Raw genomic sequence first — 19531 nt, 5'->3', positions numbered from 1 at the left:
ACAAAATGTGCTGGCATACAGAGGTAGGTGATATGTGTTTGGGCTTAGAGGACTACTTACAGCTACAACAGGTGCTGGCATACAGAGGTAGGGGATATGTGTTTGGGCTTAGAGGACTACTTACAGCTACAAAATGTGCTGGCATACAGAGGTAGGTGATATGTGTTTGGGCTTAGAGGACTACTTACAGCTACAAAATGTGCTGGCATACAGAGGTAGGTGATATGTGTTTGGGCTTAGAGGACTTACAGCTACAAAATGTGCTGGCATACAGAGGTAGGTGATATGTGTTTGGGCCTAGAGGACTTACAGCTACAACAGGTGCTGGCATACAGAGGTAGGTGATATGTGTTTGGGCTTAGAGGACTTACAGCTACAAAATGTGCTGTCATACAGAGGTAGGTGATATGTGTTTGGGCCTAGAGGACTTACAGCTACAACAGGTGCTGGCATACAGAGGTAGGTGATATGTGTTTGGGCCTAGAGGACTTACAGCTACAACAGGTGCTGGCATACAGAGGTAGGGGATATGTGTTTGGGCTTAGAGGACTTACAGCTATAAAATGTGCTGGCATACAGAGGTAGGGGATATGTGTTTGGGCTTAGAGGACTTACAGCTATAAAATGTGCTGGCATACAGAGGTAGGTGATATGTGTTTGGGCCTAGAAAACTTACAGCTACAACAGGTGCTGGCATACAGAGGTAGGTGATATGTGCTTGGGCTTAGATGATTTACAGCTACAAAATGTGCTGGCATACAGAGGTAGGTGATATGTGTTTGGGCTTAGATGATTTACAGCTACAAAATGTGCTGGCATACAGAGGTAGGTGATATGTGTTTGGGCCTAGAGGACTTACAGCTACAACAGGTGCTGGCATACAGAGGTAGGTGATATGTGTTTGGGCTTAGAGGACTTACAGCTACAACAGATGCTGGCATACAGAGGTAGGTGATATGTGTTTGGGCTTAGAGGACTTACAGCTACAACAGGTGCTGGCATACAGAGGTAGCTGATATGTGTTTGGGCTTAGAGGACTTACAGCTACAACAGGTGCTGGCATACAGAGGTAGGTGATATGTGTTTGGGCTTAGAGGACTTACAGCTACAACAGGTGCTGGCATACAGAGGTAGGGGATATGTGTTTGGGCTTAGAGGACTTACAGCTACAACAGGTGCTGGCATACAGAGGTAGGTGATATGTGTCTGGGCCTAGAGGACTTACAGCTACAACATGTGCTGGCATACAGAGGTAGGTGATATGTGTCTGGGCTTAGAGGACTTACAGCTACAACAGGTGCTGGCATACAGAGGTAGGTGATATGTGTTTGGGCTTAGAGGACTTACAGCTACAACAGGTGCTGGCATACAGAGGTAGGTGATATGTGTTTGGGCTTAGAGGACTTACAGCTACAACAGATGCTGGCATACAGAGGTAGGTGATATGTGTTTGGGCTTAGAGGACTTACAGCTACAAAAGGTGCTGGCATACAGAGGTAGGTGATATGTGTTTGGGCTTAGAGGACTTACAGCTACAACAGGTGCTGGCATACAGAGGTAGGTGATATGTGTTTGGGCCTAGAGGACTTACAGCTACAACAGGTGCTGGCATACAGAGGTAGGGGATATGTGTTTGGGCTTAGAGGACTTACAGCTACAACAGGTGCTGGCATACAGAGGTAGGTGATATGTGTCTGGGCCTAGAGGACTTACAGCTACAACATGTGCTGGCATACAGAGGTAGGGGATATGTGTTTGGGCTTAGAGGACTTACAGCTACAACAGGTGCTGGCATACAGAGATAGGTGATATGTGTCTGGGCCTAGAGGACTTACAGCTACAACATGTGCTGGCATACAGAGGTAGGTGATATGTGTCTGGGCTTAGAGGACTTACAGCTACAACAGGTGCTGGCATACAGAGGTAGGTGATATGTGTCTGGGCCTAGAGGACTTACAGCTACAACAGATGCTGGCATACAGAGGTAGATTACAAACAATAACTACTGGAACCAATGATGCTAGTCATGAATAGCAGATGAACCAGTGACAAAACTCAGCTTGGTGTGAACATTCTAAAGGAAATGTTAGTGACTACGGGCAACTTGTGTTGTTTTTTTAAGATGCTTCTAATGAAGAAAAACCTTGTTCAAATAATGCATAGCTCTGAAAAATACGGTAGCTCTCCTTTATCTCAGCAATAGTTTTTATTATTGACTTTCATTGTAAGTATAAATTAAACATTTTCAACAACCTCCTCAAAATGTATAAGATGTCCTGAATTGGAGTCTGGGAAATCTGGTTACCTTATTACTAGGGACAAAATATAATAAAGATAGAAGAAGCCTTTTTTAAACAGCAATCTAATTTTTTCTGCTGAGGACAATTAGGAACATATGCGCAAATAATGGTTGTCTGCAGTGTTACCATAGCTATTTAATATGGTTTAAAGTTCCTTAATATTGCTGAATTCTACACAGCCACAGCCATTGTATGCACACTTATTATTATCATTATCATTTAGAATTCCGTTGCCTGGGTACAGAGATATTCAGTTACAAAGATTTGTGATAAGATCCAAAAACATAAAAGACTAAACAAAACTAGTAAAGGAGAATGAGGGCCCTGCTCTGAGGAGCTTACAGTCTACAGGGCACAGAGACATAAGGTTTGGGTAATTTGTCACGTGAATTGTAATTGCAGCAAAAACAGAGAGATGGGAAGCCTCTCTAAATAGGTGGGATTTCAAAGAGTGTCTGAAGCTATACAAGGTTGGAGACAGTCTTATGGAGCAGGGTAGAGAGTTCCAGAGGGCAGGAGCTGCACATGAGAAGACTTGGAGGCGGGAGTGGGACGTAGAGATAATAGGAGTGGAGAGATGTAGGTCAGAGATTGATCGAAGAGGACGGGTTGGGGAATATTTGGAGATGAGAGAAGAAATATAGTGGGGAGTAAGGCTTTTGAATGCTTTGTAGGATAGGGTTAATACTTTGAATTCTATTCTGGAGTGTATGGGGAGCCATTGAAGAGACTGGCAAAGCGGGGCAGCTGATGTAGATCGGTGACTTAGGTTGATGACACTAGCTGAAGGATTCATAATTTATTGGAGGGACGATAGGTGTTTGGGAAGGAAGAAGTAGATTGCAGTAGCCAAAGTGTGACAAAATGAGGGAATTAATTATTATTATTTATTTATTTTGTAGTTTCTTGAGTGTGTGCACTAATAAGTTGTTAACAAGGTCTGCTTTAATATTCTACCCAGAAACCTTTGCAACTTGACCAGTGTGTGCTATGTCACAACAGATTAAAAGAAACAGTTGGGGAAAGATATGTGGTGTTTTTTTATGGATAGTTTTCAACACAATTTTTACGCTCATCCATTTGGATTTAAAAATGAACAGCAACGACAGCATTGAATAAACTTCTTTAGTGCCAGACACAAACTGCATATCCCAGATGTATCAGTATATATGTCACAGGGTCGAATATGGAGTGTCAAATTTGCTGTGTTCAGGGGGAAGGGATGTGAATGGGGAATTTCTTAGATCTTGCATCTGGGACATTTTACTGCCCAATTAAAACAGCCAAGGGGATTGTTACCCTGGTGAGCTATTAGTAGGAAAACACTGCAAAAAAACATGGAAGGGAGATATGTTTATTTTCTCCAGGTCTTTTCCTGCTTAGACTAATTCCTTTCTCTGAAGTTCCTTTGAGACATGAGAAACTGCATTACTAGACATACGACAAATGAAATGTCTAACAGCCACTTAAAATTCCTTTCTCTTGATTTAAGAAAAATAAAATGCATATAGGAGACCTACCATTTTCTTTCATTTATTTCTTTTCCTTTTCTATGAATAACTGCTGTTGTTTCTGGCTGATGTCCATATCCAAGAAAATGTACATTCAATTTTAAAGGAAACGCAGAATCTAACTTCAGATAAGATTTGGTTGGCTCCGCTGTTACACATTTTCCCATATGTTTTAGAAATCTTAGATCTTATGATACTGCTGAACATTATAGACAGGGTTTAGATTTAGTTTCATGTCAGTCTTTTTATTCCTTTTTTTTCTGTTTGTAAATTCATTAAATCTTCTGGAACGTTGTTTGGTCACCCTGATTCCTTTATCTAATGCAGGGTTGGTAAACTTTTTTGAATAAAGGGTCAGATAGTAAATATTTTAGGCTTTGTGGGCCAAGAGGCAAAATCAAGGATATTGGGCTAGATTTATCTAAGCTAAGGAGGTCAGGGGCGCGTATATGCGCCCCTGTACGCCTCAGCTCGCCTGTGGTAGGACAAAATTACCCGCAGGTAATCACCATTGCACACGAGAGCAATTTTGTGCTCGAGTGCAATCCCGCCTCCTACCAGCGCACAGCCAATTATGTGCGGGCAGGAGCTGTCAATCTCCTCAGTCGGACTCGACCGCGGAGATTGAATTTTGCCACCTTAGAGGTGGCGAAGAGGTTAGGGAAGCGGCCGTCTGGTGACCGCTGCTTGTTAAATTACGGCGAGCAAGTTCTTGTGAGAACTTGCAGCCGTAGGGCTTTGATAAATCGAGTCCATTATGTAAGTTCTTGTATAACAAGAAAGAAAACAAATTTGCACACATTTTTATTAGTAAAAGTGAAAATAGATGACAAATAAGCCACTGGGAAACTTAATTTAGTTGAAGACTCGTTTTCTTTTTTCAAATTTTGTGTCGACAAATAGTGTAATCCGCTGAGCAGCAGTGCAAAGTGCTGAGAGCACCACATACGGTCTCTGACACAACTACTAAACTCTGCCATTGCAATAGAAAAGCAGCCACAAACTATGCATAAACACATGAGAGCTGCTGTGTCTCAATAAAACGTTATTCATTTACAGTAACATTTGAATTTCATATAATATTTATGTCCCAAAATATTATTATTCTTTTATTTATTCTTTTAAAGCATTTAAAAATGCAAAAGACATTCTTAGCTAGCAGGAGGCTAGGACATAGTTTGCTTACCCCTGATCTAAGACATTGAGAATAATACTGAATTTTAGGTGAACTTTTCCTCATCTCATGGCCTAAGCCCTAGGTTAAAGGGACAGTCTAGTTAAAACTAAACTTTCATGATTCAGATAGAGCATGACATTTTAAACTTTCCAATTGAATTTTATCATAAAATTTGCTTTGTTCCCTTGGTGGTATTTTTGAAAAGCTAAACCTAGGTAGGCTCAAACTGATTTCTAAACCGTTGAAAACCGCCTCTTAGCTCAGAGCATTTTGAAAGTTTTTCACAGTTAGACAGTACTAGTTCCTGTGTGTGTCATATAGATAATATTGTGCTCACGCCTGTGGAGTTATTTAGGAGTATGCACTGATTGGCTAAACTTCATGTCTGTCAAAAGCACTGAGATAAGGGGGCAGTCTGCAGAGGTTTAGATACAAGGTAATCACAGAGGTAAAAAGTATATTATTATAACTGTGTTGGTTATGTGAAACTGAGTAATGGGTAATAAAGGGATTATCTATCTTTTTAATCAATACAAATGCTGGTGTAGACTGTCCCAACAAAAAAAAAATCTCAGTATATGTTATTTTTAGTTTAGCCAGATCAAATTTTGCCCTTTAAGGTATTTTTTTAAAGAGAACTGGATATACATACAGTTACTTATCCAATTATGTAATAATGTATGTATATGAAATTACACATATAGAAAATTATGAGTTCAAGTATCTAGTTTGAGGCAGTTAAATGAGCCATGGTGCCTTATCTCTCGTTAGCCTTTTATAACTATACAGATTGCAAGATCTTTGGGCACAGACTACAAACTCAGTGGTTTTTTTATTTTATTTTTTAATACTTAATTATATGTATAGATTACACTTAGCTAAAGCTTTAATTGCTACCAAACTATAGAAAAAAGTTATTTCCAAAGGTGATAATTGTCCTCTAGGTAAGATTTCCCATTAAAAAAAAACTAACAAAAAGATATCATAGTTTTTTGTCACTTGAAAAACAAAGATACAGTTTAGCCAGGTTCTGAACTCATTATATTGGCAAGCAATTGCAATGACATCAAACGTATCTTTATTTTAAAAATAAAACATATTAGCATACTTCATTGTTATTTCATTTGTGTAACTGTAACTGGGTGGCTTTATATAAATGTAAAATGCGTCGTCCGTAATTAAAAAATGAGAACGCAGCATTTATAGCAAACGTTAGTTACCTTTAGGCTTAACCTGAAGAGAATTCTTATTAAAAATCACATTATTATATTACACAATTTTCTGTTTAGACTAATGGTGCTTTATCTTATGATCGTATAACTTCCTTCTGATAACGGTTCTACCTCCAATAAGGACGCCTGGAATGACATAGGGCAAGATTTATCAAAGTGAGAATAAGAAAATTCTCACATTTGTCGTCAAAAAATCCCTCACAAATGATATCACCATATTTATGAAAGGTTATGCGCCAATAAAGCCGCAACTTTTCATGTGTGCGAACAAATTGACTCATGACCATTCTCAAGTCTTAAATATATTTGCGAATAAGTTGTCTGGAAATGCCTAATTCTTGTATTAATCTCTATTGGCATTTTAAAATGCCCGTATCTCGCAGTTCTCATATATTTATGAAAAGTGGTGCATGCAATATTCACTGTTTTTAATCTCGCCAATTTGTAGGTAGCGAGGAGTGAAAAAGAGCGACATTGTTGTTTGTCTGGAGGGAAAATGGAAATATGTATTTTTCGTGCTGTATCTAGGGTTAGAAATTGCCCACAACAAGGGCGCAGGACCTGAATAATATTAATAATTAAATAACAAAAAGGTATACACAAATTTATAAAAAAGTAAAATAATTTAAGTGCAATTGAAATAAGTGTATTAAAAAGAACAAAGATAAGCTCCAAAAAACAGGCAAACTTCCTCAATGAAAGAGAGACAAAGAAGGGACAAAGTAACAATAACTTTATTATATAAGAAATAACATTCTTACAAACTATCACTTGATTAAAACAATAAACCATTTACCGGTGTCTAAAATTAAGATCGATAAATAAAGTGAAAATGACATTTTCGCAAGAATTTTGATAAATACTGGCAACATTTTTGACTTCAGACATTGCGAACTATTGCGGAAATAATCACAACTTTCTAGACACATTTTTTCGGGGCTTGATAAATTTTGCCCATAGTGTAACATCTGTAGAGCGTCATTTGACAACAGAGTAATAGAAAATCAAAATGATATAGGGAAAACAACGACTAAAATAAACAATCCAGAGCACACAAAATAACAAAAAAACTTATTCTGTTAAAATTATGTTCTTTTGGCCCTTAATACAGCGCCTACATAACCCAGATATATTTGTAAAGGATTCTAAAGACCAGCTCCACAAACAACCAACTGTTGAAATCATATCTATTCTATTTTAGTCATGGACGACCTCTGGTGGTAAATATGTATCCTGCAAGAAGTCCCTTAACATTACTGCAATAGTCCGGACTACTTAGTACTTTGTTAGAAATACCACTAGAGGGCACTTGTGAGGCAATTTTTGAATTGAATATATGCTGAAACTATGCTCTAGCTAACAAATGGTACGATTTTAAATCATGGCGTGTTAGATTCAGTCATAAATATGCCAGCCATGTACTCTTCTATGAACATATAAAACCTGCATAAGATTAAAGGGACATGGAACCTAATTTTTTTCTTCCATGATTTAGAGAGAACATAGAATTATAAACAACTTTCTAATTTACTTCTATTATCTAATTTGCTTTATTTGTTTGATATTCTTTGCTGAAAAGCATATCTAGATATGCTTAGTAGCTGTTGATTGGTAGCTGCACATAGATGCCTCCTGTGATTGGCTCACCATGTGCATTGCTTCTTCTTCATCAAAGGATATCTAAAGAATAAAGCAAATTAGATAATAGAAGTAAATTGGAATGTTGTTTAAAATTGTATTCTCTACCTTAATCATGAAAGACATTTTTTGGGTAAAGTGTCCCTTTAATTGCACATCAAGGTGCAGTTGCTTCTATTTATTAGACAGAAGTTTAGGTAATATGTGTTTTGTTTTTCCAAGAGAAGAAATACATTAGATCATTTTGTTATTGCACCGTTGATTGAAAATAACAATGTGTTTAACCCCGGCAAAGCAGTTAAACACATCATTAAAGCCAGCTCCAGAGCAACAATGCACCACTGGGATCTATTTGAACACATACATTTGGTGAGTCAATGACAAGAGGCATATGTGTGTACCCACCAATCACCAGCTAGCTGCTCGTATTGCATTGCTGCTTCTGAGCCTATGAAGTTATGTTTTCAACAAAATATACAAAAAGAACAAAGTAATATGGTAATAAAGGTCAATTGAAAAGTTTCTTACAATAATGTGCACTATTTTCACTATGAAAGTTTAATTTTGACTTTCATATCCCTTTAAAACATTTTGTGCAATATTCAGAACAGAATTAGGCAGTTTCAGCAATTAAAAGGCTTTAGTGGTAGAAATAGGTGGGTACTAATGTTAAAGGGACACTGGACCCAAATTTTTTCTTTTGTAATTCAGAAAGAGCATGCAATTTTAAGCAACTTTCTAATTTACTCCTATTATCAATTTTTCTTAGTTCTCTTGCTATCATTATTTGAAAAACAAGGCATCTAAGCTTTTTTTTGGTTTCAGTACTCTGGACAGCACTTTTTTATTGGTGGATGAATGTATCCACCAATCAGCAAGGACAACCCAGGTTGTTCACCAAAAATGGGCCGGCATCTAAACCTACATTCTTGCATTTCAAATAAAGATACCAAGAGAATGAAGAAAAATTGATAATAGGAGTAAATTAGAAAGTTGTTTAAAAATTCATGCTCAATCTGAATCACGAAAGAAAATTTTGGGGTACAGTGTCCCTTTAAGTGCTTTAAAATCTGATCATAATCAGAGTTACTGAAACATTTAGTTATAACTTAACAAAGTTACATATGAAATGCTGTTTGTTTTTTCCCATATGAGTAAAATAGAAAATTGCAATAATGTATGAAACTCTACATAAAGCAGCTTTTTGTGTTTGCAGATTATCGCACAGGTCCGTGCTTTACTCAGATCAGCAATCAGATGTGCCAGGGTCAGCTCAGCAGCATTGTGTGCACCAAGACCCTATGTTGTGCTACTCTTGGAAGAGCATGGGGTCATCCCTGTGAGATGTGTCCTGCTCAACCACACCCATGTCGCAGAGGATTCATCCCTAACATCCGCACTGGGGCCTGCCAAGGTAAAGCGTAATAACATTCCAACAGCATGTAATATAGAGAAGCACAAGTGTCTTATAAATGCAACAGTTTACCTTATTTTTTTATCCCCCTTAATTTGTTCCCAAGTATCCATTTTACCTGCTGGAGTGTATTAAATTGTTTACAAATAGATACTTTACCTTTGTATCAGTATTTGATCCCTACCTATACTGAATGCTTCTATACTTAAGTATAGGCTAAAGGTTGTGTGTCAAAGACCAAAATCAGCTATGTCATATACAAAACACAGACGAGCAATTTCTCATGCATTGTATACTCTGCCCCTTTAATGTAGCAAAGATTGGTGATATAATCCTTTCATCTCTCTGCGATTCATATCCCAGCTCTTCTGATGCCCCTAACAACTTCCTATTTCTTCATGTAAACTTACCCTATAACTGCTTAGGGTTACCATCTTTTCTGGAAAACCCCCTATAAATGTGCATAAATAATGCCACAGCATAAATCAGTAACTAAAGCCGCTAGGACTGATTTTAAATGATCATTTGATTATAATTCAATCCCAAAATTGTCACCATGATAACATCTTTATGTCTTTATTTTCAACTGTGACCTGCACCTGAAAACTAGCTGCCATGTTGTTAAAATACTGACTGAATGAAAACAACTCTGTAACTGCTCCTATTGCTCCAATTTATCTCTTCAAGTATCGCTTCCTATTGCTCAGCATAACCCCTGTGTATAAATGTTTTAATTCAAAGGAAATCTGCAGTTCACGTTGCAAAATAATGCTTTGTTCACAACATGGAACAAATGATTAAATAGAGTTGTATAACATTCATTAATTTATTTCTATAAGAAATGTAACTGTTACTTTTAAATCCCTTTAAAGGGATATTAACCCCTTCCCGATGTTAGGACATTCTATGCCGTCCTAAATGCACTGGGCTTTAACGCCCTTAGGATGGCATAGAACGTCTTAGCCGTTTAGCTGTACTGAAGCCAATGGCACTTCCTGAATGGGATCCCGGCCTGGATGGCGTGCCTAGTGTCATAGGGACGCCCCGACCCGATCCCATCATTAAAATCTCGCAATCGCATGATTTCAATTTGTTCCAAATTAGGCCTGTCATGAAAGTGTAAAAAAAAACACTTTTTAAGATTGTAATATAAACTGTGTAATTATTTGTAATAAAATATTAACTTCAAAATGACATGAAACCCAAATAGATAGATTCACCTACTGTAGAAATGTAAAAAAACTAATTGCTGTTTAATACTAGACATTAATTAATAATGATTAAAGGGTCAATACACACTAAATAAAAGCTAGATAGAATGATGAATTCAATGAAAAAAATTGTCTGAGAATAATATGTAGATGTATTTTTTAAAGTTTTGTTAGCTGTATTTAGGTGTTTAATGTCCCTTTAATACTTATTCATAAAAAAAATCATTTTGAGGGTGTTATAGAATCAATCAGTGTTGAGATAAATAGTGCACATAAACTAGGTCTGTAACTTTAATCAGATAACTTGGAAACAGAATGTGCAGCTAATTGCTTTGCTAATCATGGGGTAAATTAAGCTGTGTTTAGAGTTCCTATCTCTTCCTGCTGGGATGCAGGAAATGGTCACTAATCTCACACTAAAGATTAACGCTTTACACCATGGGGCTCCAGATAAGTGCCTGCTGATTTATTAGTTATCCTGTAGGTTCTAGCTCTACACGGACTGCATGTGCCCTTACACTTTAAAAAGACAAGAAAGAGGAAAAATGCAGCCTCGAAAGAAGAGAGTAACTAGAAAGGTATAAAAATATGCACAGATCAGTTGTGTGCGCCGGCAAAACCGTCAGAGGCTTCTCTTGGGCTTACAGGGGAAGTGAACCTATCATAGCTAAGAAAGAGCACTGTTTAAACAGCCCTCCCAACTGTCCCTAATTGACAGGGACAGTCCCTGATTCTGAGTTCTGTCCCTCTGTGACAGTCATATGTCCCTCTTTACAGAATTTCCCGTAGCCCCACCCACTGAACACCCAGAAACCCCCACAAACTGCCCTGGCAACATCATGTTTACTGGGTCGTGGCTTATGTGAGTGTTGTATGAAAGTGTGTGTAGTGTGTGTTGTATGTGAGTGTTTGTGTTGTATGAGAGTGTCTGCGTGTGTGTTGTATGCGAGTGTGTGTTGTGTATGTTGTTCTATAGTGTATATTTTATGAGAGTGTTTGCGTGTGTTGTATGAGAGTGTGTGTTGTATGAGAGTGTGTGTTGTATGAGAGTGTGTATTTTATGAGTGTGTGTCATGTGTGTTGTATGAGAGTGTGTATTTTATGAGTGTGTGTCATGTGTGTTGTATGAGAGTGTCTGTGTGTGTGTTGTATGAGAGTGTATGTGGTGTGTGTTGTATGATAGTGTGTGTATTTTCTGAGAGTGTGGTTTACATGTGTTGCATGAGTATGTGTGTTGTATGAAAGTGTATGTTGTGTGTGTGTTGTAATGATAGTGTGTGTGTTTTATGAGAGTGTATGTTGTGTGTTGTATGAGAGTGTGTGTTGTATGATAGTGTGTGTGTTTTATGAGAGTGTATGTTGTGTGTCTTGTATGAGAGTGTGTGTTGTATGATAGTGTGTGTATTTTATGAGAGTTTGTGTCATGTGTGTTGCATGAGAGTGTATGTGTTGTATGAGAGTGTATGTGGTGTGTATTGTATGATAGTGTGGCTATTTTATGAGAGTGTGTGTTGCGTGTGTCAAATGAGTGTGTGTGTTGTATGATAGTGTAGGTCGTATGTGTGTTGTATGAGAGTGTGTGCTTTATGAGAGTGTATGTTGTGTGTGTTTCATGAGTGTGTGTTGTATGAGAGTGTATGTTGTGTGTGTTGTATGAGAGTGCGTGTGTTGCATGAGTGTGCTTGGTGTGTGTATTTTATGAGAGTTTGTGTTGCATGAGTGCATGTGTGTTGTATGAGAGTGTGTCGCGTGTTGCATGAGTGTGTGTGTTGTATGAGAGTGTATGTTGTGTGTGTTGCATGAATGTGGGTATGTGTTGTTTCAGAGTGTGTGTCGTGTGTGTTGTATGAGAGTGTATCTCATGTGTGTTGCATGAGTGTGTATCTGTTTTATGAGAGTGTATGAGGTGTGTGTTGTATGAGTGTGTGTCTGTTGTATGAGAGTATATGAGTTGTGTGTTGTATGAGTGTGTGTCTGTTATATGAGAGTCTATGAGGTGTGGGTTGTATGAGAGTGTGTGTCATGTGTGTTGTATGAGTGTGTGTGTCTGTTGTATGAGAGTGTATGAGGTGTGGGTTGTATGAGAGTGATTGTCATGTGTGTTGTATGAGTGTGTGTCTGTTGTATGAGAGTATATGAGTTGTGTGTGTCTGTTATATGAGAGTCTATAAGGTGTGGGTTGTATGAGAGTGTGTGTCATGTGTGTTGTATGAGTGTGTGTGTGTCTGTTGTATGAGATTGTATGGGGTTTGGGTTGTATGAGAGTGATTGTCATGTGTGTTGTATGAGTGTGTGTGTCTGTTGTATGAGAGTTTATGAGGTGTGGGTTGTATGAGAGTGATTGTCATGTGTGTTGTATGAGTGTGTGTCTGTTGTATGCGAGTCTATGAGGTGTGGGTTGTATGCGAGTGTGTGTCATATGAGTGTGTGTGTGTCTGTTGTATGAGAGTATATGAGGTGTGGGTTGTATGAGAGTGATTGTCATGTGTGTTGTATGAGTGTGTGTGTCTGTTGTATGAGAGTGTATGAGGTGTGGGTTGTATGAGAGTGATTGTCATGTGTGTTGTATGAGTGTGTGTCTGTTGTATGAGAATGTATGAGGTGTGGGTTGTATGAGAGTGATTGTCATGTGTGTTGTATGAGTGTGTGTGTTTGTTGTATGAGAGTCTATGAGGTGGGGTTGTATGAGAGTGATTTTCATGTGTGTTGTATGAGTGTGTGTCTGTTGTATGCGAGTCTATGAGGTGTGGGTTGTATGAGAGTGTGTGTCATGTGTGTTGTATGAGTGTGTGTGTGTCTGTTGTATGAGAATGTATGAGGTGTGGGTTGTATGAGAGTGATTGTCATGTGTGTTGTATGAGTGTGTGTGTCTGTTGTATGAGAGTCTATGAGGTGGGGTTGTATGAGAGTGATTGTCATGTGTGTTGTATGAGTGTGTGTCTGTTGTATGCAAGTCTATGAGGTGTGGGTTGTATGAGTGTGTGTGTGTCTGTTGTATGAAAATGTATGAGGTGTGGGTTGTATGAGAGTGATTGTCATGTGTGTTGTATGAGTGTGTGTGTCTGTTGTATTAGAGTCTATGAGGTGTGGGTTGTATGAGAGTGTGTGTCATGTGTGTTGTATGAGTGTGTGTTTGTCTTTTGTATGAGAATGTATGAGGTGTGGGTTGTATGAGAGTGATTGTCATGTGTGTTGTATGAGTGTGTGTGTCTGTTGTATGAGAGTCTATGAGGTGGGGTTGTATGAGAGTGATTGTCATGTGTGTTGTATGAGTGTGTGTCTGTTGTATGCGAGTCTATGAGGTGTGGGTTGTATGAGAGTGTGTATCATGTGTGTTGTATGAGTGTGTGTGTGTCTGTTGTATGAGAATGTATGAGGTGTGGGTTGTATGAGAGTGATTGTCATGTGTGTTGTATGAGTGTGTGTGTCTGTTGTATGAGAGTCTATGAGGTGTGGGTTGTATGAGAGTGTGTGTCATGTGTGTTGTATGAGTGTGTATCTGTTGTATGCGAGTCTATGAGGTGGGGTTGTATGAGAGTGATTGTCATGTGTTGTATGAGTGTGTGTGTCTGTTGTATGAGAGTCTATGAGGTGGGGTTGTATGAGAGTGATTGTCATGTGTGTTGTATGAGTGTGTGTGTTTGTTGTATGAGAGTGTATGAGGTGTGGGTTGTATGAGAGTGATTGTCATGTGTGTTGTATGAGTGTGTGTGTCTGTTGTATGAGAGTCTATGAGGTGGGGTTGTATGAGAGTGATTGTCATGTGTGTTGTATGAGTGTGTGTCTGTTGTATGCAAGTCTATGAGGTGGGGTTGTATGAGAGTGATTGTCATGTGTGTTGTATGAGTGTGTGTGTGTCTGTTGTATGAGAGTCTATGAGGTGGGGTTGTATGAGAGTGATTGTCATGTGTGTTGTATGAGTGTGTGTGTGTCTGTTGTATGAGAGTCTATGAGGTGGGGTTGTATGAGAGTGATTGTCATGTGTGTTGTATGAGTGTGTGTGTGTCTGTTGTATGAGAGTCTATGAGGTGGAGTTGTATGAGAGTGATTGTCATGTGTGTTGTATGACTGTGTGTGTGTCTGTTGTATGAGAGTCTATGAGGTGGAGTTGTATGAGAGTGTTTGCGTTATTACCTTTCACAACTCTTTCAAGTTTGATTACAATACGGAATAACGTACACATGCATTTTAGTCAATTTGCCAAAAATTGCATCAATCTTGTATAATACTTCAAAAGTTTTCAGACCAAGCATAAAAATAAGGTATGTGGTTTCATTGCACTTGGTCTTGGGGAAATTTTTTTAAAGAACCCTGCTCTAGAGCAGACAAACATATGCCTATGCACAGCTAGTTAAAAGGACACAAAACCAATCCTTTTCTTTTATGATTCAGATAGAACATACAATTTAAAAAAACTTGCAAATATACTTCTATTATCAAATTTACTTCATTCTCTTGGTATCCTTTGTTGAAGGAGCAACAATCCTTTACTGGGAGATAGCTGAACACATTGGGTGAGCCACTGAACAGAGGCACATATGTGCAGCCACCAGTCAACAACTATCTACCAGTAGTACATTGCTGCTCCTAACACATTGCTGCTCCTAAACCTACCTGAGTATGCTTTTTTAACTAAGGATTTCAAGAGAACAAAGCAAATTAGATAATAGTAGTAAATTCAAACGTTGTTTAAAATTGCATGCTCTACCTGAATCATTAAAGTTTAATTTTGAATTTATTGTCCCTGTAAAAAAACACTAAATAAATGTTTGATTTAATCAAATATTTAAATCAAAGCAATTTCCTGTTTAATTTCCTTTAAATACTAATTTCTCAGTTTATTGTATTTAAGAAATGACCACCTTGTAAAATTATCATCAAAAGAAATTTACTATGATTACCCCATTTCCACACTCTGTCATTACCTGCAGCCCACTGGCACAAGCCTAGAGGCCATAACAAAGAATATCCATTAAAGGGATTCAGATAGAGAATACAATTTTAAACAACTTTCCAATGTACTTCTATTATCTAATTTACTTCATTCCCTTGCTATCCTTTGTTTAAGAAACAATAACATGGGATTAAATAGAGCAGGCTCTCCTTTAGGATGTGATTACCGGGCTCCAAACCCCATAGGACATGCAATAGACAGTGTAAATCTGTTTAGTTAAGGGGTTAAAATTGTACACTGTGGGGCCTTTTATGAAATGTCTGTCCGACATGAGCCGATATGAGCAGACATCGCTGAATGCGGAGAGCAATGCGCTCTCCGCATTCAGCATTGCACCAACAGCTCTTGTGAACTGTTGGTGCAATGCCGCCCACCGCAGATTTGCGGTCAATCGGCCGCTAGCAGGGGGTGTCAATCAACCCGATCGTATTCAATCGGGTTAATTTCACACGATCTCTGTCCGGCTCCTCAGAGTAGGGGACAGGTTATGGAGCAGCGGTCTTTAGACCGCTGCTTCATAACTGGTGTTTCTGTCGAGTCTGAAGGCTCGCCAGAAACACGGCCCTTCAAGCTCCATACAGAGCTTGCTAAATGGGCCCCTGTGTCTGAATTTTGAAACATTATGGGTTTCATGTCCCTTTAAATATCTGTTCACATTTATGAGCATATCCATCTAAAATGGGAACTTGTTAGATTTGAAAGCATAGTAGAATTCACACTGTTCACTTGAGAGAAAAAAGTCATTAATTGAAAAGAAAAAGAACTCCCCCCCCCCACACACACACAAATATTGATAATATATTGATTAACAAATAAACCAAACTTTATGACAGATATTTCAGTATCCCTTTTGTCACAGAATTTTTCTTTACTAGAGTTTAATAAAGTAAAACAATTTCCCTGGACCCATTTTTCCAGACCTATTTGGTGCTTATGTTACAGAATCGAGTGCCAAAATTCCCCCATGAGTTTACATATTTCTAATTTACAAATGTTCATAGCAGTCAGAGAGAGTCACACACACTCTCAATCAAGGGTGGAAACAAGCAGTTGTTAGCAATTACATCTTCCGGTATTTAAAGTACTAAATTGCTGCATTTTATTTCCTCTGTTAGATTTGGATAGACCAAGATTTACATAGTTACATGACTAACATATATAAATATGCACCTTTTGAACTTAGAAAGGCAGACAAAAATGTGCAATATGGAAGAGCAAGCACATATGGGTTATTATTAAATCTCAAGATTTCCTTATAGTTTTTTTTAACCAAGGACTTAATGCCTTGTTGCAACGACACAAGCCATACCTTTTATAAAAATAATGTCCTGTTTTAAGACTCCATTTTGTTTTTATAAAGTAAAATGGTAGCTGCAATGTTTTTAAAGGGACTTCATATTTATAAGCAATAATGAATAGAATTTCAGAAGATCTATGTAAAAAAATAATAGTTTTCTTAAGAAAATTTGCTGGGTTTTACTATTTCAGAGCATTGTAGGAATTATATCACATATGAAAAGTTCCTTTAAAATGGTGTTCTTTGCTGTGGCCAATCAAAAGTCAGATGTAATTGGACTAAACAAATAACCATACAGCTTGTGTCATAACCTGGCATTAGGGTTGCATCCACGGCCATGTTTTCTTGGATACTTATGAGTTACACATGCTGCAAGGTAAGCAGGGCGGAACATGTATTGTTCCTCTAGACATTACATGAATAGTGCTGAGGAACAGCACAATACATGTTCCTCCCTGCAGCATGCGTAACTCATAAGTATCCAGGAATACATGGCACCCCTACCTGATTCTGATCTGATTACATAGTAACTGTTTATGCCATTTAATGTATCTTACTGTTCACTTTCTTGTTAATCTGGTGAAAAATTGAATGTTAGCCTTTTGTAATACCATGCAAACAAATAGTTAATGCTGTCATTGCATTGCTAATGCTATAGTTAAAGAGCTTTTATTAAATATCAGCTAATGAAAATGTATCAGTATTAAATATATTAGTTTATTTAAGTGTTAGTATCATATGATCTGTGACACATTCAAAGAATATGTAAGACAGTAATATTGCTATAGACTTTTCATTTCAAAGAACTCAAAGAAATTATTTTTGTTTGTTTAACCTTTTAATGCCGTTATGCCGTTCTATTCCGTCATAATTACACTGGGCTTTAAAGCCGGTATAACGGAATAGAACGTCATAGCCAACGGCTGTCCTGAAGCCTTCTGTGCTTCCTGGATTTGATCGCGGTCTGGAGGGCATTCCTAGGGTTGTAGGGACGCCCCCCCAGACGCGATCCAATAATTGAAATCTTGCGATCGTGTGCACGATTGCGCGGTTTCAATTTGTCTACATCGGAACAGTTGTTCCGATGTAGACACTTTAACCCTGTCGCGAAAGGGTTAAATTAATTTAGACAAATGGTCTTGTTAGCCAACTAGGTAGGAATTTTTTATATATATATATATATATATATATATATATATATATATATATATATACGTGTGTGTGTTTTTTATGAAAACTGTGGGTTAGTTTACATTCCAGTTGTACACTTTGTTGTACTGGTAGTAATATCATAATTCTCTGAAGATGTTAACGGAGATATGTGCTGTCACTACCAGTTCGTAACGTTAACAATTGGAATCTAAACCAGCCGTATGATAGAGATTATGAGACATAATATACTTCATTAGCAAGTTTTATAACTGATAGTCAGGGACACTCTTAGCATTTCTGGTGCCCTGGGCAAGACAAATTTGTGGGGGCCCACAGTCCAGCTCTCTTATTCCCCTCCCCCTGTATGCCATGCCCCCTATATGACCCACCCCTGTCCGAACATTCAATGTTACCTATATAAAAAATAATATATTTTACTTGTAAACACTTCTTCATAAACTAAATACAGGATATACATTACACCCTCTCATCCCCTTATCCCCAAAAGCGTGGGGGCCCCCCAAAGTGCCCCTTATGACGTGCCCAAAGGACAGGCCTACTGATAGTAAAGACAAAAGCCTTCATTATAGTTTCAGATATTTTTTGTTACTACCGTTGTTACAAATGAAAAGAAATGATATAACCCTTTGTCGCTAACGTGTTATACCAGAAATTGACATTTATCTTACACTTTTATGACACTATATATCGAATAATCAGGATAAAAAAATTGCATTAAAAAAATCCGAAGATTCTAGGTAGTGTAAAAATTTTATTTGAAAATATTAGTTATCAATAATTCAATATATAAAATGGGATATATATCTTTAAATTCCTTATAAATATGCTATACAGGGTGAAGCTGATTGTTCTTTTATTGTAGTTTTAAGAAGTATTTCTGCCGGCAATTTACCAATTTAGTCTATTCTTTACTCTTCATGTGAATAGATAACTCATCATCTATACCTAGCCCTTGGGGATCCCCATCTGGACAGACAATTTGGATCATGGCCAATAAAAAGCCAAATTAATTTATCAGCTAATGAGTACACGCTGCATTAATTTTCTAGCGGAAGGTTACAAACAGAGGAGCCTTTTATACACCCTGCAACATATCAGAGCTGCGGCCTGGCTGGAATGTACAGCTTAATCCCCTTGGTGTTCCACACATCTGTTTGCAGTCAGCAGCAACAAATGTACAGGTTCCCAGATTCTCTACAAATACTATAAAGCAAACACATCTTTAGACAAATCCTTCTCGCTAGTGTTTTTTTTTTCTGCCTGCAATTTTCCCTAGGATTACATTTTCCGTGAAACTATACATTCTTAAAGGGACTATAAAGTAATTTTTTTTTGTTTGTTACTTCAACAAAAAACTGTTTAAAAAGGGTTTTCATATTTCTGTTTATTATACTTTTGGAAGCAGATGTTGGTGTTATAATTACCAACCATAGCCCAGTTGACCAATGAGAATTAGTAATGCACAAATATATACTTCCTGTTAGTTTCAATATCAGGTAACTTTTTTTTCTTGTAGAAGATATGTAATTACTGTTTTTAATATATACAATAGAAATCATTTTAATTGAACAGTAAAAAAAAACCTTGTTCTTGAAGAAAGCGTTGGCTTCAAATTTAATATCAT

General features: G+C 37.7%; 1 protein-coding gene across 2 annotated transcripts in view; it reads left to right on the top strand.

Moving 5' to 3' along the window:
* Nucleotides 1-19531, top strand: part of FBN3 (fibrillin 3) — a 123887-nt gene that overhangs the window by 30105 nt on the left and 74251 nt on the right. For both annotated transcript variants that reach the window (XM_053703017.1, XM_053703016.1), the window contains exon 2: nucleotides 9075-9272. In XM_053703017.1, the coding sequence (XP_053558992.1) occupies nucleotides 9075-9272 (198 nt within the window). The remainder of the gene's footprint in view (nucleotides 1-9074; nucleotides 9273-19531) is intronic.

This window comes from Bombina bombina, chromosome 2 (assembly GCF_027579735.1).
Source record: "Bombina bombina isolate aBomBom1 chromosome 2, aBomBom1.pri, whole genome shotgun sequence".
NCBI lineage: Eukaryota > Metazoa > Chordata > Amphibia > Anura > Bombinatoridae > Bombina > Bombina bombina.
This window is presented reverse-complemented; position numbering and strand designations above follow the sequence as displayed.